Genomic DNA, 24,780 nt, shown 5'->3' on the forward strand with positions numbered 1-24,780 from the left:
GGGAAGGTAAATGGCGTTTCCGTGTGCTCTGGTTTCTGTCACAGTGTCCCATTGTGCCAAAAGCGATTTAGTCCTGCTGGCCACATGACCCGGAAAAGCTGTCTGTGGACAAATGCTGGCTTCCTCAGCCTGAAGCGAGTTGAGAGCCGCACCCCATAGTCACCTTTGACTGAACCATCCAGGGGTCCTTTACCTTTTAGTTGGGGTGGGGAATATTCCACTGCAAAAGAAAGTGAAAATAATGATGGTTACGGTGACACTGCACTGTGATGTTGGCTTCTTCTGGATGGAAGTAATTCTGCTTCCCCTGTCTTTAGCACCAACCTTCTCTCATTTATACCATGCAGTGATCTCAGTTTTTGATGTGACTTTGACTGAGGCTACAGTGGCAGGCTTGAGCTTCCGTATCTGCAAGTTCCATCTTTTTCTGATATGTGCAAGTAAGTAGGACTGGGTGATGGTTGGTTTCCAACATCGCAGTGTATCACCAGCTAAACATTGTGATATACTGGTATATCACGATGTCTGAAATAAGGATGGAGCTATGTACGGTGGGCCTGGAGACTGGGTGTGCGGGTGGCTGAGGAAGCAGCCACAGAGAGGCAGGCAAGCGAGGGGCAACTGAGGCAAGCTCTTGCGTTTGGAGGGCAAACTCCTTCCACTCCTCCCTAGACAAAGAGAGGGAGAAGGAAGAAGCAGGAGCCTCGATTCCTGGCTGGGGTGAGGATGGATCGTGGAGGAGTGAGACACTGAAGGGGAACCCCCCCTCCAGAGCCTGGCAGGTGGTTCTTTAGGTGCCAGGAGGGGCAGGGCAGCTGGCTGAGATGAGCCACAGGGAAGCAGCTGGAGGGGGGAGGCAGAGCCGCAAGGAAGCAATCAGAGAGGAAAGGCAGGGAAAGAAGCAGCCAGCCAATCTCACTTTGGGGGAGGCAAAACGGTGTTTGGAAGGCAGCAGCCGGCAATCACCAATACACAGGGACAGGACTTCTCAAATTGCTCGCAATTATACCACCTCCTGGAGTTTTGAAGGCTGTTTGCAATGTATTGCCAGATCAAATATACTGAAACAGTTATCGCAATGTGGGCTGCTTCAAACCGGTTTTGAATTATGTATTGGTACATCGCACATATTTCCTCCTCATACATTATTCCGTAGTTTGGGGCTTTATTTAAGGTTTGAAGGAACAGAACAGAAATAGCAGTGTGTGATGTGCACCCAATTCTCCAGATGTTTGCTCATTAGTAAGTTCCACTCAGTTCTGCTTACTCCCAAGTAAGCATGCGTAGGGGATTTGTGCTCATTTCAGCATTGGCCATGGCTGATGGAAGAGAGAATGGAGCCATCTCAATCTCACCTGCTCTCCATCAAGGGGTCCAGAATTTGGTGTTTCCAAAGGTCTGAATTGCACGTGCTTTGGGAGAAGTAGACACTTTGTTCTCTTTTGTTTCCCTCCCCCTTCGTTTTGAAAAGTCTTAACTGTTTTTGTTCCAAAAGGGCGTCAGGAAGGAGGGCTGATGTGTCAAATATTTGGAGGCAACAAACATATAGAGATAGAAAAGAAGTAAGGAAATAATAATAATAATAATAATAATAATAATAATAATAATAATATCTTTATTGTCATTGCCCCCTCTCGGGGACAACGAAATTACTTGACTGCTCCATAAAAACACTAATTAAAACAATACAGTATAGTACAGCAAGGAAGATTAGATGACTTTCAAAGTCCAGGCTTCCCATTCAGGGCCGAGATCGCTCTGGAGAAGAAGCTGTTCTTAAGACGGCTCGTTCTTGTCTTCATCGTCCTGTATCTCCGTCCCTACGGCAGAAGCTCGAAGAGACAGTGACCAGGATGCGATAGATCTTTTACTATGTCCAGTGCCTTCCTATGGCACCTTGTGGCATAAATCTGCTCTAAGGTGGAGAGTGGGCAGCCAACAATGCTCTCTGCTGCCTTAACAACTCTGCACAACCCCATCCTGTCCTGGGTAGTACAGCTTCCGTACCACACATATAAGCCATAAGTGAGCACGCTCTCAATGGCACAGTGATAGAAGGCAGGCAGCAGTTTCTGCGGAAGATGGTTTTTCCTTAGAATTCTCAAAAAGTACACATATTACTTTTTAAACAGGTATATGTGCAAAACATGTTTGTGTACCTGTGAAAACATCACATGTGCATGTGGCAATCCATATTTATAGACACCAGTGTTAACAGTTTGGGGAACCAGACCTATCTGCTGCTCTCTGAATCATATACAGTGGTACCTCGAGTTAAGTACTTAATTCATTCTGGAGGTCCGTTCTTAACCTGAAACTGTTCTTAACCTGAAACACCACTTTAGCTAATGGGGCCTCCAGCTGCTGCCAGAGCACAATTTCTGTTCTCATCCTGAAGCAAAGTTCTTAACCCAAGGTACTATTTCTGGGTTAGAGGAGTCTGTAACCTGAAGCGTATGTAACCTGAAGCGTATGGATTGCAGAGTTTTGAGAAACTAAAAGGGAAGGTGAGAGATTGGTTGCACTATCATCAAATAAATGAAGTATTTAAAATGGACAGTAAAATTGGCTTCCAGGTGGAAAAATCAAAATTGGAGACTGAATTGTTAGAATCCAGTACTAGAAATTTGTCAAAAATGTATAATTTGCTGCTGAAATGGAATACACAAGATGAAACGGTTAAATCAAGTATGATTAAATGGGCTCAGGACATTGGTCATAACATCTTGTTTGCTGATTGGGAGAAGTTGTGGACCACCGGGATGAAATTTACGGCATGTAATGCCTTAAGAGAAAATATTATGAAAATGATCTATAGGTGGTACATAACCCCAGTCAAGCTTGCAAAGATTTACCATTTGCCTGACAATAAATGTTGGAAGTGTAAGGAAAAGGAAGGCACATTCTTTCACCTCTGGTGGACGTGCCCGAAGATTAAGGCATTCTGGGAAATGATCTATAATGAACTGAAAAAGGTATTTAAGTATACCTTCTCTAAGAAACCAGAGGCCTTTCTCTTGGGTATTGTCGGCCAAGGGGTGTTAAAGACGGATATAACTTTTTTTATGTATGCTACAACAGCAGCAAGAATACTCATTGCAAAGTACTGGAAGACACAAGATCTACCCACCCTGGAAGAATGGCAGATGAAGGTGATTGACTACATAGGCCTGGCAGAGATGACGAGCAGAATCCGAAATCAGGGAAGAGAAGCAGCGGAAGAAGAATGGAAAAAATTTAAGGACTATTTAAAGAAATATTACAAAATTAATGAAAGTTAGAATGATGTTGGATTAGAAAATAAATGGTTACTATTAGTAATGGATAAGATAAGGAGAATAAGTAAGATCAAACTAAATTAAAATAAGGGAAGATTTGCTGAATAAATGATTAGAAATTGGAATACAGAAAAAGGGAGGCATGAGGAAGTTGGAGAAGTAAGGGATAAGAAAACAAGATCTGAAATTGTACTTGTTTTTTTTGTTTGTTTGTTGTGTTTATTGTATTGTACTGTTATGTTTTTGTTGTTATAAAAAAAAATCCTTTAATAAAAAAATTAAAAAAAAAAAAACCTGAAGCGTATGTAACCTGAGGTACCACTGTACCCACAGCAGCCATGTTCACATTTCAAAGTAAGCCAGGATTCATAATACAACAACAAACCATGTTTTAAGGCATACTAAAAATCCTGACTCATTAGGAGAGGAACAAACTAGGATCCTGGGCTCAGATGTCACAGGCATGCCAAGCTCAATGGTGGCTTACTGGGTTTGTTTTTCCTCCTCATTCCACAAGAGGAGTGAAGCAGGAGCAATCAGGATGGGTGCCCCACCAGCCTTGGATTGTTGTTATGTGTAAATGCATCCAATAGAATCATAGAGTTGGAAGAGACCACAAGGGCCATCGAGTCCAACCCCCTGCCAAGCAGGAAACACCATCAGAGCACTCCTGACATATGGTTGTCAAGCCTCTGCTTAAAGACCTCCAAAGAAGGAGACTCCACCACACTCCTTGGCAGCAAAGTCCACTGTCAAACAGCTCTTACTGTCAGGAAGTTCTTCCTAATGTTTAGGTGGAATCTTCTTTCTTGTAGTTTGGATCCATTGCTCCGTGTCCGCTTCTCTGGAGCAGCAGAAAACAACCTTTCTCCCTCCTCTATGTGACATCCTTTGATATATTTGAACATGGCTATCATATCACCCCTTAACCTCCTCTTCTCCAGGCTAAACATGCCCAGCTCCCTTAGCCGTTCCTCATAAGGCATCGTTTCCAGGCCTTTGACCATTTTGGTTGCCCTCCTCTGGACACGTTCCAGTTTGTCAGTGTCCTTCTTGAACTGTGGTGCCCAGAACTGGACACAGTACTCCAGGTGAGGTCTGACCAGAGCAGAATACAGTGGCACTATTACTTCCCTTGATCTAGATGGGCATAGCCAAGGGCGTAGCCAAGGGGGGCGTAGCCAAGGGGGGCAGGGAGGGGCAGCTGTCTCCCCCCAAATCAATAAAAATACATAGCAACTGAGGTTCTGCCACCCCTAACAAAAATCTTGACTATGCTTATGATCCAATTTGAAGTGCACATGTGCTGTCATATAAGTGTGTGAAAGGGGCCCAATTTCCCCTTGCAAATAGTACTTGCAATAATATTTTTCCCTTTGCAAATAGTATGTCAGCATTTAGGTTTTTATCCCTGTAAGGAAGGATGGAGAGCCAAGCGCATAAATTTACTTGAAGTCCGTTTGAGGCTTCTAAGTATACTATAAATTGTTACTGAATGAAAATAATGATACAAAATCTCTTTAAACTGTTAATTGTTTTTAATTTTTCTACTGCAACTGAAGGATTTTATCATTTTTCTTAAAGTAATATCAGAAAGGACAATTGTATGTTCATCTGTGGAATATCTGGTCAAGTTTGTTTGCATTTTTGGAATTTGAAACAATATTTATTCAAACACAACAAGTAATATTTATTATATTCCTAAAGCAATTTGTTGCCTTCCTAAAAGAAAACCCCCTGCATTCATTTTAAATGAAGAAAGAGCAATCATTACATTTCAGTCTTTACATAATAGGAATTGGAATGTCTGTGTGCAGTGCAATGAGGGAGTGGGCCAGATTATTGATTTACAGTGTTGTTGAGGATAATGTTTATTGTATTTGAATGAGACAGGGCTCTGGTGACTGTTTGCGGTTGAAACTGCAGACGGAAGGGTTGTGGTGGAGATGCAAACAGGCTTGTGAGAAAATCAGCTGTTGGTAATCTCTCCAAGCTTTGGAGTTTGCCTTAAGGACAGTTGTATTTTACAGCTCAAACCTATACACATTTACTTGGAAGTAAGTGTTGTGTTCAGTGGGACTTGCTTTCTTGTGTTCAGGGTTGTAATCATAGTAGCTCTTCTTAAGCTGCAATATGCACATGCCATTTTTTCATGGTTTGGAATACAGGAACAAATAGTTAAAGCAGGCTGTCTCCATCAGTTGTGTGTTTTGGCGACTAATGAAATGAAGTCTGCAAATTTTCCAGGGAAAAGCAAATATATATGGATGAGATATGTCATTGAAATCCATGGAATTTCCAAGTATGTTCAAAGTTGCGTTCTGGATTTATCAAGGTTTTGAGGAGTTTGATCCATTTTCATTTAAAGGAGCTTTATTTCTGTGCAGTGATTATCCTAACCGGATAATTCTAATTACAGGTAGGTAGCATGCACACTTCTTCAGATGCACTGAAACAGAAGTCACCAGACCCTTATATATAGCGAGAGGGTGGGGATCAACCATTCCCACCACCCTTCTGAATAATACCCCTCCCCACCCTCTCACTATATATAAGGGTCTGGTGACTTCTGTTTCAGTGCATCTGAAGAAGTGTGCATGCACACAAAAGCTCATACCAATAACAAACTTAGTTGGTCTCTATGGTGCTACTGGAAGGAATTTTTTTATTAGGATAATTCTAAGTGTCTGATTATAGATATTAATGAAGGATGTGGGTTGAAATAGTGCCTTCTTTACCTCAAGAGGAGGGGCCATATTTTGGTGAGAGAGCACTTTGCTTGCCTTCAGACGGTTCCAAATCCAATCTTAATAGCTAGATGATAGGAAAGGATGAGTCTTACTCCAAGACTCTGGAACACTGCTGCCAGAGTAGACCACAGGTGAGCAACCTGTCGCCTTAAGGCTTCATGTGACCCTTGACCCAAATGTCATGAGAGTGGCAAGGATGGGGAAGCCGGTATTATCCCTCCTTGGTCCGCAGCCCCCAACAGATTACACCCAAGGAATTGCAGCCCCTGACAGGAAAAGGGGCTCCACTCTGGAAAGGACAAGACTAAGACAGATGGGCTACCAATCTGATTTGTAAGACAGTGTTGTATGAACTGGCAGCAGTTCTAAATCTAAGCCGTTAAGGATGTAATTATGCTAGAGTTGCACATGTACAGGGCTGGCAGTGATCACAAGAAGAGCCCTTCTGGATTAGGCCAAAGTCCCATCTAGTCTAGCTTCCTCTTCTCACTGTGGCCAACCAGATGCATAAGGGGAGCCTGCATGCAGGACTCAATTGCAGCAGCATTCTCCCCACATGTGAATCCCAGCAACTCATATTCAGAGGCTCCTTGCTTCCAGCTGGGGCGGTAGAACATAGGCAATAGGCTTTTCTCAACCTTTTCTCAACAAGATACAGCTCCATAGTCTCTTTTCTGAATACTGTAACCAGTACAGTGGTACCTCGGGTTACATACGCTTCAGGTTACAGACTCCGCTAACCCAGAAATAGTACCTCGGGTTAAGAACTTTGCCTCAGGATGAGAACAGAAATCGTGCTCCCGTGGCGCGGCAGCAGCAGGAGGCCCCATTAGCTAAAGTGGTGCTTCAGGTTAAGAACAGTTTCAGGTTAAGAACAGACCTCCGGAACGAATTAAGTACTTAACCCGAGGTACCACTGTATTCCAAGTGTGTCTTTACCGTAGATATAGTGTCATTATGGTATTGTCAGTTTGGGGCTCAGTCCCTTTCCTAATTATTCCTAGCATGGCATTCACCTTTTTCACAGCTACTGCACTCTTAAGTCAACATTTCAGTCACCTGTGTTTCAGATTCCATTTAGCATCTGTTCTATTTTTTTAAATTGCCTCAATGTGCAGCAGTGTACATTTGCTAACATTGAATTGCATTTGCTTTTACTGACTGTTAACCAATTTTGAAGAGAGTATTTTGGAGTGCCTTCAATCCCTTTTTGTTTTAACCACTTGCAAAATTTGGTAGCATAATCAAATTTGGCTAGCACACTGTTCACCTCTAACTCTAGATGATTAATGGACAAATTTAAAAGCACAAGTCCTAATACTAATCTGTGGAAGAAATCCACTTTCTATCAGTGGGGAACCTGCCCCTTTATTCCTACTCTCTGCATCCTGTTTTTTAGCTAGTTACTGATGCATATGAGGACCTCTCCTCTTATTTCATGACTTCTAAACTTATTCAGGAGCCTTTGGTGAGTTATTCCTAGACACCAGCATTGCTTTTTCAGTGCTAGCCCACACAGAACTGAATGAATGAATATTTCAGTATAGAGACAACAATCAAATTACTAAGTTCTCAGGGGATCTGGGCTTTCTCTCGCTATCCAACTTCCATAGACTTAAACAGGAATTGTTGTGTACAGAGTTGCAGCCTTGTTACAGTCTTGTTTCTTCTCCTGCATTTGTTGAGGTGTCCGAGGCAGATGAGTAGGATAGGGAGACAAAATACATGAGATTTGTTCAGGGCTTCTCCCAAGTTACTTTACATTGGTGGCATTCCACATCAATGCTCTTTTTAGCAGTTGACATTTTTGGTTTTCCCCCCTTAAATGTGGCTTAAGTCTCTAGCAGTTTTACAGAGCAATCATACATATTTTATAAACTATGCAGAAGCCATACAAGAGAAACTAGCAAATGGAGGTATTCTACTCAAGTGGATAGCGGGTCGGGCTGTGGTCTAAACCACTGAGCCTCTTGGGCTTGCTAATCAAAAGGTCGGCAGTTCGAATCCCCGCAACGGGGTGAGCTCCCGTTGCTCTGTCCCAGCTCTTGCCAACCTAGCAGTTCAAAAGCATGCCAGTGCAAGTAGATTAATAGGTACTGCTGCGGTGGGAAGGTAAACGGCGTCTCTGTGCACTCTGGTTTCCGTCACAATGTTCCGTTGTTCCAGAAGCAGTTTAGTCCTGCTGGCCACATGACCCAGAAAAGCTGTCTGCGGACAAATGCCAGCTCCCTCGGCCTGAAGTGAGATGAGCGCTGCAACCCCATAATCGCCTTTGACTGGACTTAACTGTCCAGGGGTCCTTTACCGTTTCCGTTACCTTTACCTTTTAATCTGTAGAACTGTTTTGAAAATACTGTATGAAACTTTGAAGCTTAAGAATCAGACTCACAGAATCATAGAATTGTAAGGGATCAACAGAGTAATCTAGTCCAACCCCCTGCAATACAGAAAGCTCAACTAAAGCATCTGTGATAGATGGCCATCCAATCTCTGCTTAAAAACTCCCAAGGAAGGAGAGTCCACCACCTTCCGAGGGAGTCCCTTCTACTGTTAAACAGCTCTTTCGCCCAGAAAGCTCTTCCTGATGTTTAGTCAGAATCTCCTTTCTTATGACTTCAACAGGACCTTCCCTCTGGAGCAGGACAAAGCCAGATTGCTCCATGTTCCATGTGACAGCGCATTAGATATTGAAGATGGCTAACATATCATAGACTTGTAGAGTTGGAATGGACCCCAAGGGACATCTAGTCCAACCCCTTACAATGCAGGAATCCTAGCTAAAGCATCCAGGACAGGTGGCCATCCAGCCTCTATTCCAAAACCTCCAAGGAAGGAGAGTCCACCACCTCCCAAGGAAGACCATTCCACTGTTGAACAGCTCATACTGTCAGAAAGTTCTTCCTGGTGCTTAGTCTGAATCTACTTTCTTGTAACTTGAAGCCAAGTTCGAGTTCTATCCCCCAGAGCAAGGGAAAACCATCTTGCTCCCTCTTCCATTGAGTTACAGCACTTGAGATATTTGAAGATGGCTATCATATCTGGGTATGGCTAAACATACCCAGCTCCATCAACCAATCCTCAGAAGGCTTGGTTTTCCGATCCTTGATCATATTGGTCACCTTTCTCTGCACACGTTCCAGCTTGTCAACATCTGTCTAATTTGTGGTGCCCAGAATTGGACACGGTATTCCAGGTGTGGTCTGACCAAGGCAGAATGTTGTTGTTGTCGTTTAGTCGTGTCCGACTCTTCGTGACCCCATGGACCAGGGCACGCCAGGCACTCCTGTCTTCCACTGCCTCCCGCAGTTTGGTCAGACTCATGTTTGTAGCTTCAAGAACACCGTCCAACCATCTCGTCCTCTGTCGTCCCCTTCTCCTTGTGCCCTCAATCTTTCCCAACATCAGGGTCTTTTCCAGGGAGTCTTCTCTTCTCATGAGGTGGCCAAAGTATTGGAGCCTCAGCTTCACGATCTGTCCTTCCAGTGAGCACTCAGGGCTGATTTCCTTCAGAATGGAGAGGTTTGTTCTTCTTGCAGTCCATGGGACCCTCAAGAGTCTCCTCCAGCACCATTATTCAAAAGCATCAATTCTTCGGCGATCAGCCTTCTTTATGGTCCAGCTCTCACTTCCATACATCACTACTGGGAAAACCATGGCTTTAACTATACAGACATTTGTTGGCAAGGTGATGTCTCTGCTTTTTAAGATGCTGTCTAAGTTTGCCATCTCCTTTCTCCCAAGGAGCAGGCATCTTTTAATTTCATTTAAAAAAATATATATTTATTGAAATTTTCAAAAAAGAAAAAGAAAACCATAAAAAAAACATAAAAGAAAAACAACAATTAAAAACACTTAAAGTTCACCTCTTACTGTCAATGACCAATTTCCTTGACTTCCCCACACCGTCCCTTCTTGTATTCCAGTTCCAATTTTAGCTCAGCAAGTTCTTGTCCCCAAACTTTATCATATTTTCTCTAATTCATTTTAGTTATCCAATTTTAACTTATAAACCTCAATCTTTGTACATCAATACTTATTCTTAAAAATCTTTTTCTAAGTTCACCCCATCAATTTAATTAACCAACTTTAACTTAAGAACCTCAATCTTTATACGTCAATACTTATTCTTAAAAGTCTTTTTCTAAGGTCGGCCCCAATTCCCTTCCCTAAAATCCCCATTTTTATGTTAATGACAAAACCAAATTAATTAAAACAATATATAGTTATACACCCTTCGGATTCCCAGGACCCCACCACCCCCTTTTCCCGGTTTCGAACCCCAACAAAAAGTCCATCAGTCCATCTGCAATCAGCCTGGCGACCTCACATCCGAGGCTCTCAATTCTCTCTCAGCTCCTCTCTGCCGGTTTTTTTGATAGTCCTTTATATTTAACACCAAATCTCGAAGAAGCTCTGTCCCAATAATGTCCATGTTTCTTCCAGCCAGGCCTCCATATTTAAAAGTGGAGCCAAAATCTTGTTTCTTACTTCTCTTAAGTCCAAATGTCCCAAAAGCTCCAATTTCCACTTTAACCAGGTTTGTATTCCATATATCTTCAGATCTCCACATAGGGAGATCTCTCCATTTTCCATTCTTCAATTCAAACCAAATTTTCGTCATCCTGATCTTATTTTCCTTTATATCCATCTTGGCCGGCCTCTGGCTCTCCTCAACCATCTGTGGCATTGTAGCTCCTCCTTCTTTTTCCTTCAAATCATCCTGTTCCTCTTTCATCATATTCTCAGATTTCTCAAATTTCTTTTCTTGTTCGGCTGCTGAAATTTTAAGATCAACTGCAAGACTTTCTTGTTCATCTGCAAAAACTTGAGTCAAGTCCCTCCCAGGCTCAGCAACTTTGTTTACTGTTCCCTTCAGTATTGTGATGTTATTAGCCAAAACATCACTCTGTTTCTGTAACTCTCCCAAGAGAAGAAAAGACCTCTCCAGTTCAGCCAGTATTTTTCCACTTACAGCCATTTTTGTAATGTCTTAAATCCCCTCTAGAGGGATTCTAGTTTCTTGTTATCTTCCAGTTCCAACCCAAAAGTCAAATTAGTCTTTTCTCTTTATTTTTAACAATTTATTACCAAATTGTAACAAAAATAACCAGCAAAGATAGCAAAAACAAAGTTCTCCTTTTTCCCCAACTTTGACAGCTAGTTTGACAGCTGTCAAAGTCTTTATTTCTCTTCTGCAGGCTCTCCCATCGATCTTGGGGGGGGGGTGAATTCCGTTTCCAATGTTAGCTCTTATCCTCCAGCACAATCACTTAAATTGCCCCAACGTTAATTGTTTTTCTCCACAAAGTTAATTGCTTTTCTCCACAAAGAAGAAAGGTATTCTCACAACCTTAGTAATAAAATCCTTGCTTTACGATGTTTACAAGGTGGGTGGGCGGACCCAACCCCTGCTGAGCCGATTCCCTCCGGAGCTCGGAGGGAATCCGCCATTAGGCGATGGCACTAACCCGGAAGTCTAGGCATCTTTTAATTTCATGACTGCTGTCACCATCTGCAGTAATCATGGAGCCCAAGAAAGTAAAATCTCTCACTACCTCCATTTCTTCCCCTTCTATTTGCCAGGAGGTGATGGGACCAGTGGCCATGAGCTTGGTTTTTTTTTTATGTTGAGGTTCAGACCATATTTGGCGCTGTCCTCTTTCACCCTCATTAAAAGGTTCTTTAATTCCTCCTCACTTTCTGCCATCAAGGTTGTCTCATCTGCATATCTGAGGTTGTTGATATTTCTTCCAGCAATCTTAATTCCAGCTTGGCATTCATCCAGCCCAGCCTTTCGCATGATGAATTCTGCATATAAGTTAAATAAGCAGGGAGACAGAATACAGCCTTGTCGTACTCCTTTCCCAATTTTGAACCAATCAGTTGTTCCATATTGAGTTCTAACTGTAGCTTCTTGTCCCACATAGAGATATCTCAGGAGACAGATGAGGTGATCAGGCACTCCCATTTCTTTAAGAACTTGCCATAGTTTGCTGTGGTCGACACAGTCAAAGGCTTTTGCATAGTCAATAAAGCAGAAGTAGATGTCTTTCTGGAACTCTCTAGCTTTCTCCATAATCCAGCGCATGTTTGCAATTTGGTCTCTGGTTCCTCTGCCTCTTCTAAATCCAGCTTGCACTTCTAGGAGTTCTCAGTCCACATACTGCTTAAGCCTTCCTTGTGGAATTTTAAGCATAACCTTGCTAGCGTGTGAAATGAGTGCAATTGTGCGGTAGTTGGAGCATTCTTTGGCACTGCCCTTCTTTGGGATTGGGATGTAGACTGATATTCTCCAATCCTCTGGCCACTGCTGAGTTTTCCAAACTTGCTGGCATATTGAGTGTAGCACCTTCACAGCATCATCGTTTAAAATTTTAAATAGTTCAGCTGGAATATCATCACTTCCACTAGCCTTGTTATTTGCAGTGCTTTCTAAGGCCCATTTGACTTCACTCTCCAGGATGTCTGGCTCAAGGTCAGCAACCACACTACCTGGGGTGTACGAGACATCCATATCTTCCTGGTATAATTCCTCTGTGTATTCTTGCCACCTCTTTTTGATGTCTTCTGCTTCTGTTAGGTCCTTACCACTTTTGTCCTTTATTATGGTAATCTTTGTACGAAATGTTCCTTTCATATTTCCGATTTTCTTGAACAGATCTCTGGTTCTTCCCATTCTATTGTTTTCCTCTATTTCTTTGCATTGCTCGTTTAAGAAGGCCTTCTTGTCTCTCCTTGCTATTCTTTGGAAATCTGCATTCAATTTCCTGTATCTTTCACTATCTCCCTCGCACTTTGCTTGCCTTCTCTCCCCCGCTATTTGTAAGGCCTCGTTGGACAGCCACTTTGCTTTCTTGCATTTCCTTTTCATTGGGATGGTTTTAGTTGCTGCCTCCTGTATAATGTTACGAGCCTCCATCCATAGTTCTTCAGGCACTCTGTCCACCAAATCTAAATCCTTAAACCTGTTCCTCATTTCCACTGTGTATTCATAAGGGATTTGACTTAGATTGTATCTTACCGGCCCAGTGGTTTTTCCTACTTTCTTCAGTTTAAGCTTGAATTTTGCTATAAGAAGCTGATGATCTGAGCCACAGTCCGCTCCAGGTCTTGTTTTTGCTGACTGTATAGAGCTTCTCCATCTTTGGCTGCAGAGAATATAATCAAGCTGATTTCGATGCTGCCCATCTGGTGATGTCCATGTGTCATCTCTTGTGTTGTTGGAAAAGAGTGTTTGTGATGACCAGCTTGTTCTCTTGGCAGAACTCTATTAGCCTTTGCCCTGCTTCATTTTGAACTCCAAGGCCAAACTTGCCAGTTGTTCCTTTTATCTCTTGACTCCCTCCTTTGCATTCCAATCCCCTATAATGAGAAGAACATCCTTCTTTGGTGTCATTTCTATAAGGTGTTGTAAGTCTTCATAGAACTGGTCAATTTCAGTTTCTTCAGCACCAGTGGTTGGTGCATAAACTTGGATTACTGTGATGTTAAAAGGTCTGCCTTGGATTCGTATCGAGATCATTCTATCATTTTTGAGATTGCATCCCAGTACAGCTTTCACCACTCTTTTGTTGACTATGAGGGCCACTCCATTTCTTTTATGGGATTCTTGCCCACAGTAGTAGATACGATGGTCATCTGAACTGAATTCGCCCATTCCCGTCCATTTTAGTTCACTGATGCCCAGGATGTTAATATTTATTCTTGCCATCTCATTTTTGACCACATCCAACTTACCCAGGTTCATGGTTCTTACATTCCAGGTTCCTATGCAATATTTTTCTTTACAGCATTGGACTTTCCTTTCGCTTCCAGGCATATCCGCAACTGAGCGTCCTTTCGGCTTTGGCCCAGCCGCTTCATCAGCTCTGGATCTACTTGTACTTGTCCTCCACTCTTTCCTCAGTAGCATGTTGGATGCCTTCCGACCTGAGGGGCTCATCTTCCAGGGTCATAACTTTTATATGCCTGTTGTCTTTGTCCATGGAGTTTTCTTGGCAGGGATACTGGAGTGACTTGCCGGTTCCTCATCCAGGTGGATCACGTTTGGTCAAAACTCTCCACTATGACCGGTCCATCTTGGGTGGCCCTGCACGGCATAGTTCATAGCTTCTCTGAGTTATTCAAGCCCCTTCGCCACGGCAAGGCAGTGATCCATGAAGGGGAAGGCAGAATAGAGTGGTACTATATTTTGCCTTGATCTGGACACTATACAGTGGTGCCTCTGGTTGCGAATGGGATCCATTCCGGAGGCCCGTTTGCAACATGAAAAGCCCGTAACCTGAAGCGCCATATCTGCGCAGGGGTGCGGCGCGATTTGGTCTTGTGCGCATGAGCGATTTAGCACTTAATGCGTGAGCGGCGAAACCCGAAAGTAACCCTTTCCGGTACTTCTGGGTTGCCGCGGGATGCAACCTGAAAAAACATCATGAAGCAAACATAACATGAGGTATGACTGTACTTCTGTTGATGCAGCCTAGAATAGCATTAGCTTTCCCCCCCTGCTGCATCACACTGTTGAGCTTGTGGTCCACTGAGACCCCTAGATCCTTTTCACATGGATTGCTAATAGGCAGGTGTCCCCCTTCTTATATTTGTGTATTTGTTCTTTCTGCCTAAGTGTAGAACCAGGGTTGACATATTTTGAAGAGCAAAAAAGAGGACACATTTGGTGACTTCCACTTTTAACCATGGAGCAGTATGATGACTCTGTCCATGAAAAGAAGGATGTGTCCTGGAAAAAGAGGGCATATGGCAACCTTATAATGTGGAGTTTTACTCATGCAGCAGAACTTTCCTTACCCTGGTCTGGTCGCCCAACCCTCTGTAGCAGATTTTGAGCATACATTGGGGAGGACTGCAGGAGAGGAGGTGGAAGTTCCATTGCACAAGTTGGATTCAACCCTCTGGCTGTATTTGCATGTACCACTAAAACATGGTTTAATGTTGCAAGAACATGTCTGTGTAGGTCTTGGGCTTGTGTGCTTCCCTCTCTCATCTGGCATGGCCACAAGGAAAGGTCCTAAACCTTTTCTTCCTTTGTAAACTAACCACAGCTTACAGGCATATTCATCTAGTCAAACTGTGGTTTATGAAGCTGGCTTGTTTTCTTAGCTTAAGATTAAGCACACTTTAGGTTGAGCATTACACTAAGCTGTGATTAATCAGCGATGGTTAATCAAAAGTGAAAGTAGAAGCTTCCAAGTTTCCCTGTGTTCCTGTCGGATGAGGAGAAGGGAAAGGGGATCTCAAAAGCCCAAAGTTCACCCAGGCTTGTCCTTGTAACATGAAACCATGGTTTAGCTGTTTACTTGGGAGTGAGCCCCATTGAGCTCTGTGGAGCTGACTTCTGAGCATACATGCATGGAGTTGTACTGTTAATAGCCAGCTTCATAAATACAACCCCATCTCAGCTCCGATAAATCAAGTTTTCTTCCCCTAAAAATTGCTGTAGGGATGCACTTGCCCTTGAAAAATAATGGGATTTTTAAATGATCATGACTATAGCACAGAAACAGACTTTCCTTTTTTGTCAGCACCTTTTCAAGTGGTACATATTTCCACTGCTTCAGCACTGTAGGGTATATCTGCTGCACTCATGACTGTGGGTGAACTGGAGAGCTGTATTGATGGCCAAGACCCCAGGGCCCTGTGCGCAAGGATTGTGTGTCAGTAGGACAAAAGGGATGGCGCCAACCATCCTGCTGTGTGCGCCAGTAACTAGAATTAATTACAAACCAATCGAATCCGTTGCAGCCAATTGGTAAACTAATTGGTAATTTTAGCTGTACATCTATATGTAGTTATCTGGGTGCCTGCCTGTAACAGCGCTTTCAGAGCCACTTTTGTTCGGCTGCCTCCTGATGGACAAAATGGCCTTCATAGCTTTAGGGAGAAAGATGTGCATCAGTGGATATGGGGCCGCTCCAGCTGCTTGTCTTGTTTGTATTCCCTTGTTCGTAAAACAGGATTCAGATTACAGCTGCATGGTGCTTGCTCTGATAATTTTGGATAACAGCAGAGCTACGCATTTCTTGAAATAGGCTCCTTTAAGCCATTAACTGTAATTTCTGTATGGCAGGCATCTCTTGAAACAAAATGTCATGTTTTCAAGTTAACTGGCTGTTTAGGAACGGGCAAATCTTCAGGTTGAGAGTTCATTTCTTAGCCATGTTCTCTGGGCAAATTGCTTCTTGTGGCCTGCGCTCCCATCTATGGCCACCTGAAAGAGAAGAAGGTTTGATCTGCCATTGGCAGGGTTGCGACTGGATGCCAGCTCTAATATTTCATTTTGTGGAACATGTCTTGCTACCTGCTGACTTGGCACTGCAAACAACTATCTATTGTGTCCACCTTTCCCTTTAAAAAGGAAAAGGAAAAGAAAAAGTTCTTATTAGAGCTACCTCTTCCAGCTGATTTAAAGTTTTAGTGTATTAATGTTTATATATTGTATTGTATTTTCTTTTTTTTTTTGCTTCTTTTTTTTCTTTTTTGTAAGGTTTAAAAGTAATAAATATTATTTTTAAAAAATAAAGTTTTAGTGTATTAATCATCTCTTTTTTAAACAAATAATTGATGCAAATGTACTTTTATTTAATATTAATACCTACTTTAAAAGTGCTGTTCTGGGTCCACCCTCCTGCTTTGTGCAGTGGCCAGTCAAGGCATGGTGGCAATAGCCCTCCCAGGCAGATGGACACTTCCCAGCAGCTGATATTCAGTGGCAAATTTAAGAAGGAAAACACACACAAAACCAAGTTTTTTTCTTCATAAAGGAGAGGCAACAACACAACACAGACTGTCAACTTACACTGAAAATACAATCATACTTCCTTCTAAAATTAAATGCGAGTTCACATAAGCACCCCACATGTCAATTTTAACATAATGGATAGCAGCCATTTGATAGATCCTCCATGAATTTATCTGGTTGCCTTTTAAATTAATGTGAAGCTGATCTCCTTTACGCTACTGTCCAGGATTCAGCACTTTTAAATAAAAAGGGAGTTGGAAATCGGATTGTGATGTTGTGGCAATGGATCCCATAAATTTAATTCTATGTACTTTTTTTAGACATGGAAGAGAGGCTGGAGGTGTTTTACAATTTAATAAACAAAAACTGCCACTCAGTTTTTGGCAGGGAAGGCCATCTTTAATAGTCTCTCTTTTTATTCCCTATTACACCATCTTGGCAGAATGGATACAGCTTCAGAATAATGAAGTGTGACCTAAACTCTCAGCACCTCTCTTCATAATTAATCAGCTAAAGAGAGGGTGGCCAGTTGCATGTTACCAACAAAGACTTGCCTCAGCAAAGCAGAGGATAGACGATTACGTTAATTTGCATTAAAACTGCATATAGTAACATATGCATAGACACAAATTTGGAAATAATAGCTATAATTTAAATAGAAATATAGTACATCTCGCCATGGTGGAGATGCCTGCAAACTCTGCTGACCAGGTGCTGCTAAGTGTTGGTGGGCAACTTCGAGGGCCACCAACCCTCCTTTCGTCATGATTTTTTGACATTCCTCAAATAGAGAGTCCCTTCAAATAGAGGACTTTCCTGTGTAGAGCAGAGCACATGGTAACCCTAAGGTGGTGAAATCAACAAATCCCAAATCAACTGGGCTCACGCTGGCAAAGTAGAAAGGGTGGGGGAAGCATTTTTCCACACCTTTGTTTCTTCTTCCATAGGCCTATAGTTTGGTTTTTCAGATTTTTGTTTCTTTCAAATTTTGCCTCTCATTGCTCTCCATGGAAGAGGAAATTAATATGGCAGCTCCAGGGCTGTTGTACTCCCTCTCCTCTTTGGGAGCCCCCTTTTTTTTCCATAGGAAGAAGAACACACACGGATGCAAAATGGCACTCTTCAGAATATGAGAATTAGTATAATTCTGGCAGAACTTAGAATAATTCTGGTGCAACAGCAGCAGTCTGGCTTGCTTGGAGTCTGCTGTTAAGGGAATTCAATTTTTTAAAAATCATTCCTCTTTTTCTGCTCTGTTGACTTGGACAAATTAGGTCTCTTAGTATGAACTACTGAATGGATTGCTTAAGCTGGACATAATGATGGTGTCATTGGACACTGTTAATTGACTTATTGAATATATTTTGTATGCATCTAAACTTGATTGTAATGTATTATGGCTATTGTTCTATTGTTGTTGTTGTTGAACTGTCTTATTTTCTGTACCATTGTCACTGGTTTCAGAGTCAAGGGTGGCTAAACCCATTAATCTTTGGGAAGGGCTCAAGCTCAGTAGTAGAGCACATGAATGCCCAAGGTCCCAGGTCCAATCCCCAGCAGCTCCCAGTAGGGCTGGGAGAAACCCAGTTTGAAACCTTGGAGAACTGCTGTCAGTCCATGGTAACGGTACTGTGCTAGATGAACCAGTATAAGGCAGCTTCCTAGGCTCATCATATGTGAACTTGGCCTTTAAGTATTGAAGTGAGAGCTGGAGTCGGAATCAGCATTGATGAGCATTTGCTAAAGCCCATGCCTGCATAGGGGGCCACTGGTGACCTCTACACCACCACCACGCCAACCAGCCCTGCTGCTCTTGCACCTTCTACTATTCCTTATTGTTGCATCTTCCTGGGAATTACTTGATAAGCTTCACCAACTCCAAAATACTGTCATTGTTCTCTTAAATGCCTTGTCTCCAAAGGCTGCAAAACAATGGAAATCAGGTGTGTTCTGCCAGTCTAGATATACCGTAGCTGGTGAAATATTATATAGAATAAGTACTGTTTTAAAAACAGGTTTTTTCCTCATAATTATTTGCTGCTGGGTTGATCCTTGTTTGTTCTATTTCATTTCTGTTCTTGGTTTGTATATGATATGTTCCTTTGATAAATTTATGTTGTAGGAGGTGTTAATGATGCTAGACAACTATGTACGAGATTTCAAGGCTTTGATTGATTGGATACAGCTTCAAGAAAAGCTGGAGAAGGCTGATGCCCAGAGCAGGTAATTGGAAAAATATTTCCATATAACTTTCCACATAACACTGGTCCTAAAGGATCTTTACTGGCTCCCAGTATGTTTCTGAGCACAATTCAAGGTGTTGGTGCTGACCTTTAAAGCCCTAAACAGCCCTGGCCCTGTACTCCTGAAGGAACATCTTCACCCCCATCATTTAGCCTGGACACGGAGGTCCTCCTCCGAGGGTCTTCTGGTGGTTCCCTCACTATGGGAAGTGAAGTTACAGGGAACCAGGCAGAGGGCCTTCTTGGCAGTAGCACCCTCCTAATGGAATGCCCTCCCATCAGCTGTCAAGGAGATATAAAAAACAACAACATTTAGAAGACCTCTGAAGGCCTTCAGGGAAGTTTTTAATGTTTGACGCTTTATTATGTTTTTTATATTTTGCTGGGAGCCTCCCAGAGTGCTTGGGAAACCCAGCCAGATGGGTGGGGTATAATAATAATAATAATAGTAGTAGTAGTAGTAGTAGTAGTAGTAGTAGCAGTAGTAGTAGTTGTTTTTATTATGCTTGTTCTCTATATGGCAGGCACTTTGTTTCAGATACTGTCCCAAATGCTAGCATGTTGTGGCCTAACCAGAGTTTGGCCTTCAGTCTTGTGCACTCCTTTCTCTGTGTGTGCTTCAATTCCCTTCCTCATTTGTAATAGCTGTAGTTTGAAATCAGGTAAACAATTATTATTGTAAACCATAGTTTGCATCTAAACTAGAATGGGAACTCATATTTGAACTAGATCTGGAGGCAAGCTGCAGTTTGTTCTCACTAAGTTTGTCTGATCTGAGATTACTGCAAACCTATTGTTACGTTGAACCAGAAGTGAGGGAGATGCAACTCAGTGCAGGTGGGGAAGATGGCGCATAGCACTTCAAGGCACGACCCTGAAACCCAAGCCATGGTTTGGCTGTTATATCTGAACCAAACTCTATGCACAGTTATGGTTAACTGTGGGTTCCTGGTTTATTTTCTGGATTATGTGAAGTGTGGAGTAAAGGAGCTGTATGCAGATGTATTGTGGTTTGTAAGCCAGGATTGTGTAAACCATTTCTCTCTGGCCATTTTTAACGCTAATGTTACGATGGTTCTGTATAATGAAGTCCTCTGATCTCCACCTGGCCCCTTCCCAAATTCATCTGAGGCTCTTGCTCATGCAACTTCATCTTCTGTATCATGTAGATTCTAGATCAAAATTATTATTCAACAGAAAGAAGCATCAGCCATATGAATGTTTGAATTTGAGAACATCACCTAAAAGAAACATTTCCCCTATATATAGCTATTCCATTCCAGCAGGGTTCAGTTTTAAAGGAGTTTTTCTCATTCATTCATTCATTCATTCATTCATTCAAATTGATGCTATGCCTTGTGTGTGTTTGATTTATATGCTTCTAAAGTTTTAATTAACCATTTGTCTCCTGGCTCAACCAAGGGGATTCAATTAGTTCATGGAGGATAGTTCTGTCAGTTGCCTCTGGCAACATTAGCTGAATGAAACATCCATATTTCATAATCTTAAACCTCTGAATTCCAGCTGCTGGAGGGGCAAACAACAGGCATCTTCATTGCCTTCATCCTCTGATGATGATACCCTGATGATTAATACCCTGCCCATCTGGCTGAGTTTTCCCAGCCACTCTGGGCGGCTTCCAATCAAGTGTTAAAAACAATACAGCATTAAATATTAAAAACTTCCCTAAACAGGGCTGCCTTCAGATGTCTTTTAAAGAGAAGATAGCTGCTTATTTTCTTCACATCTGAAGGGAGCGCGTTCCACAGGGCGGGCGCTACTACTGAGAAGGCCCTGTAACCTTACTTCTCACAATGAGGGAACCGCCAGAAGGCCCTCGGCGCTGGATCTCAGTGTCCGGGCTGAACGATGGGGGTGGAGACGCTCCTTCAGGTATACAGGACTGAGGCCGTTTAGGACTTTAAAGGTAAGCACCAACACTTTGAATTGTGCTCGGAAACATACTGGGAGCCAATGCAGATCTCTCAGGACCAGTGTTATGTGGTCCCGGCGGCCACTCCCCGTCACTAGTCTGGCTGCCGCATTCTGGATTAATTGCAGTTTCTGGGTCACCTTCAAAGGTAGCTCCACGTGGAGTGCATTGCAGTAGTCCAAGCGGGAGATAACTAGAGCATGCACCACTCTGGCGAGACAATCCGCAGGCAGGTAGGGTCTCAGCCTGCGTACCAGGTGGAGCTGGTAGGCAGCCGCCCTGGACACAGAATTAACCTGTGCCTCCATGGACAGCTGTGAGTCCAAAATGACTCCCAGGCTGCGCACCTGGTCCTTCAGGGGCACAGTTACCCCATTCAGGACCAGCCGCCATCCATCCTCCAACTGCCTCCAGGCACTCACACAGGACCTTCACCGCCTTCACTGGTTCTGATTTAAAAGAGAGATAGAGCTGGGTGTCATCTGCATACTGATGAACACCCAGCCCAAACCCCCTGATGATCTCTCCCAGCGGCTTCATATAGATATTAAAAAGCATGCGGGAGAGGATGGAACCCTGAGGCACCCCACAAGTGAGAGCCCAGGGGTCTGAACACTCATCCCCCAACACCACTTTCTGGACACGACTCAGGAGAAAGGAGCGGAACCACTGTATAACAGTGCTCCCAGCCCCTCTAGACGGTCCAGAAGGATGTTATGGTCGATGGTGTCAAAGGCCACTGAGAGATCCAGCAGAACCAGGAAACAGCTCTCAGGTACCTTTGTCCCTAGCCTGCCGGAGATCATCGACCAGCGTGACCAAGGCAGTTTCAGTCCCATGGTGAGGCCTGGAAGGGATAAAAATGGTCCACATCCTCCAGGCGTGCTTGGAGTTGTTCAGCAACCACCCGCTCAATCACCTTGCCCAAGAATGGAAGATTTGAGACTGGGCGATAGATGGCCATAATGGCCAGGTCTAAAGATTTTTTTTAAGAAGCGGTTTAATGACCGCCTCTTTCAGCGGATCTGGGAATGTTCCCTCGCAGAGGGAGGCATTCACCACCCCACGGAGCCCATCGCCCTGCCCTTCCCTGCTTGCTTTTATTAGCCAGGATGGACAAGGATCAAGAAGACAGGTGGTTGGTTTCACTCGTCCAAGCAGCTTGTCCACATCCTCGGAGGTAACAGATTGAAATTGATCCCATATAACATGACTAGACAGTACTCTAGCACTCTCCCGCCCCGGCCCTGCTCCCACGGTGGAGTCTACCTCCTTCTGAATCTGAGCGACTTTATCTGCAAAAAACTTTGCAAAAGCATTGCAGGAGATCTTGGGGTCCCTACCCGGCCCCGATGACAAAGGTGGTTCCGATAGATTACGAACCACCTGAAAGAGTCTCCAGCTGCTGTTTTCTGCAGATGCAATAGAAGCGGCGAAGAAAGTCCTCTTCGTTGTTGCCATTGCCACTTGGTAGGCTCGACTTTGAGCTCTAACCCGTGTCTGATTCAGAGTGAGTTTTCCGCCACCAGCACTCTAGCCGTCTCAACGATTGTTTCATCCCCCTCAGCTCCGGGGAAAACCACAGGGCTGTCCGGGCTCCATGCAATTGGAGAGGGGACTTCGGAGCCAGTCAGTCAATATCCCTGGTTAACTCCGTATTCCAGCGGGTCACCAGGGAATCAGCTAAAAGGCCATCAACTTGGGATAAAACATCCCCTACCACTCCCTGGAAACCATTTGGATCCATTAAGTGGCGGGGGCGGACCATCCAAATCGGTCCCCCCTCCCTGCAGAGGGAAAGGGTCGCGGAGAAGTCCAGTTGCACCAGGAAGTGATCTGACCATGGCACTTCTTTCATTTCGCTTTTACTTAGTGTCAGATCACCAACATCCATAGAGGTAAACACCAGGTCCAAGGCATGTCCACGGCTATGGGTTGGGCCAGACTTATTCAGGGACAGCCCCATGGAGGCCATGCTTTCCACGAAGTCCCGAGCGGCCCCTTGTAAGGTTGTGTTGGCATGGATGTTAAAATCCCCTAGGACAACCAAGCTAGGTGTCTCCAGGAGAACATCTGCCATGACCTGAAGCAGCTCGGGCAGGGAATCCTTGGTGCAGCGGGGAGGTCGGTACACCAAAAGGAATCCTGTACTGCCCCTATTTCCCAACTTCCAGAACATGCACTCCGAAAACTGGGTCTTCCCAATAGGACGCCTGGTGCAAACTAATGACTTCCTAAAAATCACTGCAACCACCCCTCCCCACCCACATGACCTGGGTTGCTGTGCGTAAGAGAAACCTGGTGGGCAAGCAGCGGCAAGGACAGGCCCATCTGCTTCATCCAACCAAGTCTCTGTCACACATGCCAGGTCAAGTCCTCCATCCACAATCAGGTTGTGGATCGCAGTGGTCTTATTCATCGTTGACCTGGCATTGCACAGCAACACTTTCAGGTCATGTGGGTTTCCCCTGCTGATTCCAGTATCCTTCTGGTCAGGACCAGACCTGGAGGTAGGGATAGTCCTCAAACAACGACTAAATGGTCTGGTATTAGTATAGCTCCTCCTCCTGCCCGTGACCACTGAGATCGGGTGTCCTGGTGCTTCTGCCCCTGTGGAACCTGCCCCAGCCATTCTGTTGGCTGAGGCCCACTCCCAGGCAGCCCTGACCCTTTCCCCTTAAAAAGCAAAATACAAACTTTGCAATGGCCTAACAAAATAGTAAAAGCAAAACAAAGCCAAAAACAATTATACTAAAATAAAACTAATCCTCACCCCACTCAACATTTATCCAACCCCAAACAAAAATAAAATAAAAATACGTAAATAAAAACCATCGTTCACAGTGGTGCAACAAAGTAAAAACGCTTTTAAAACATTTTAAAATATGTAAAAACATTTTCGACATTTGCTGCAGCAGCACCAGTGTCCTGAGGCCTCGCTGGAGCCTCTTAAAGCTGTGGCGGTGGTGAGTGTGGGCCCCGCCCCCTAGGCCCGGTGGAGGGAGTGGCCTTCCCCAACACTCACGATGGGCTTTCCCACAAGCATCTGGCTTTCACTGCTCTAAGCAAGAGTGTGGATTAGACAGACCGAATCATAGAATAGAAAGGGACCATGAGGCTCATCTAGCCCACCCCTGAACTCTCCATATGTGGCAATTATCAGGGATAAACTCATGCACCAAGGAGGGTGTCTGAGAGCGCTTGCATGGAGACCACTAGATGCAGTCTGCAGGCCTTGCATTGTGCACTTTTACAGCATCCAACATTGTGGCTTTAACTGCAAACAAGTAGGAATACCAGTGCCTAGTTTTTACTTAGTATTCCACGTTGAACTTGCAGGCCGACTTCACTAGCATGGGAAGTAAAGAAGATGTCTCCAGGACGCCATGTAATTCCAAGCCCATCAACTGACAGAATAAGTGTAACATCAAACGCTCGAAGAAGTCTGAACTTTGGGTATGGAAACGGAAACACTTTCCTATTTCAAGAGTGAAAACAGAGATGTTTTGAAAAGATCTGTTCATTGGCATAGATTTCTCACTGTAGCTTTTATTGCTAAACTTAACTTGCATCAGTTTTCTGTTTTTCTCTTCCTGCTTAGCTACTATGTTCCTATCATTGTTGGGCTGTTTGTCCCCCCCCCGCCCCCCCATTATGGAATGATTGTTCTTGTAGTTGTTGTTGCTCTGCAAACCTTACAGTTCCTCTGAGCATTCTCTCAGCATTCACCATATGTGTTTGCTATGAGAGGGAATGATTAAAATTAAAAATAAATATCACTGTCTTCATGCACACCTAAACTCATGCTAGAGCCTTTGAGGAT

At 43.7% G+C, this 24,780-nt stretch overlaps 1 protein-coding gene across 10 annotated transcripts in view; it reads left to right on the top strand.

Annotated features, from left to right (window-relative positions):
* The window catches only part of SCAPER (S-phase cyclin A associated protein in the ER), a 207,210-nt gene that overhangs the window by 19,386 nt on the left and 163,044 nt on the right, over nt 1-24,780 (top strand). For 9 of the 10 annotated variants that reach the window (XM_053402648.1, XM_053402647.1, XM_053402649.1 and 6 more), the window contains 2 exons: nt 18,904-19,004; nt 24,297-24,413. The exons of the other annotated variant lie outside the window; for it this stretch is intronic. In XM_053402648.1, coding sequence (XP_053258623.1) covers nt 18,904-19,004; nt 24,297-24,413 — 218 coding nt within the window. The remainder of the gene's footprint in view (nt 1-18,903; nt 19,005-24,296; nt 24,414-24,780) is intronic. 10 annotated transcript variants of the gene reach the window in all.

This window comes from Podarcis raffonei, chromosome 9, assembly GCF_027172205.1.
Source record: "Podarcis raffonei isolate rPodRaf1 chromosome 9, rPodRaf1.pri, whole genome shotgun sequence".
Lineage (NCBI taxonomy): Eukaryota > Metazoa > Chordata > Lepidosauria > Squamata > Lacertidae > Podarcis > Podarcis raffonei.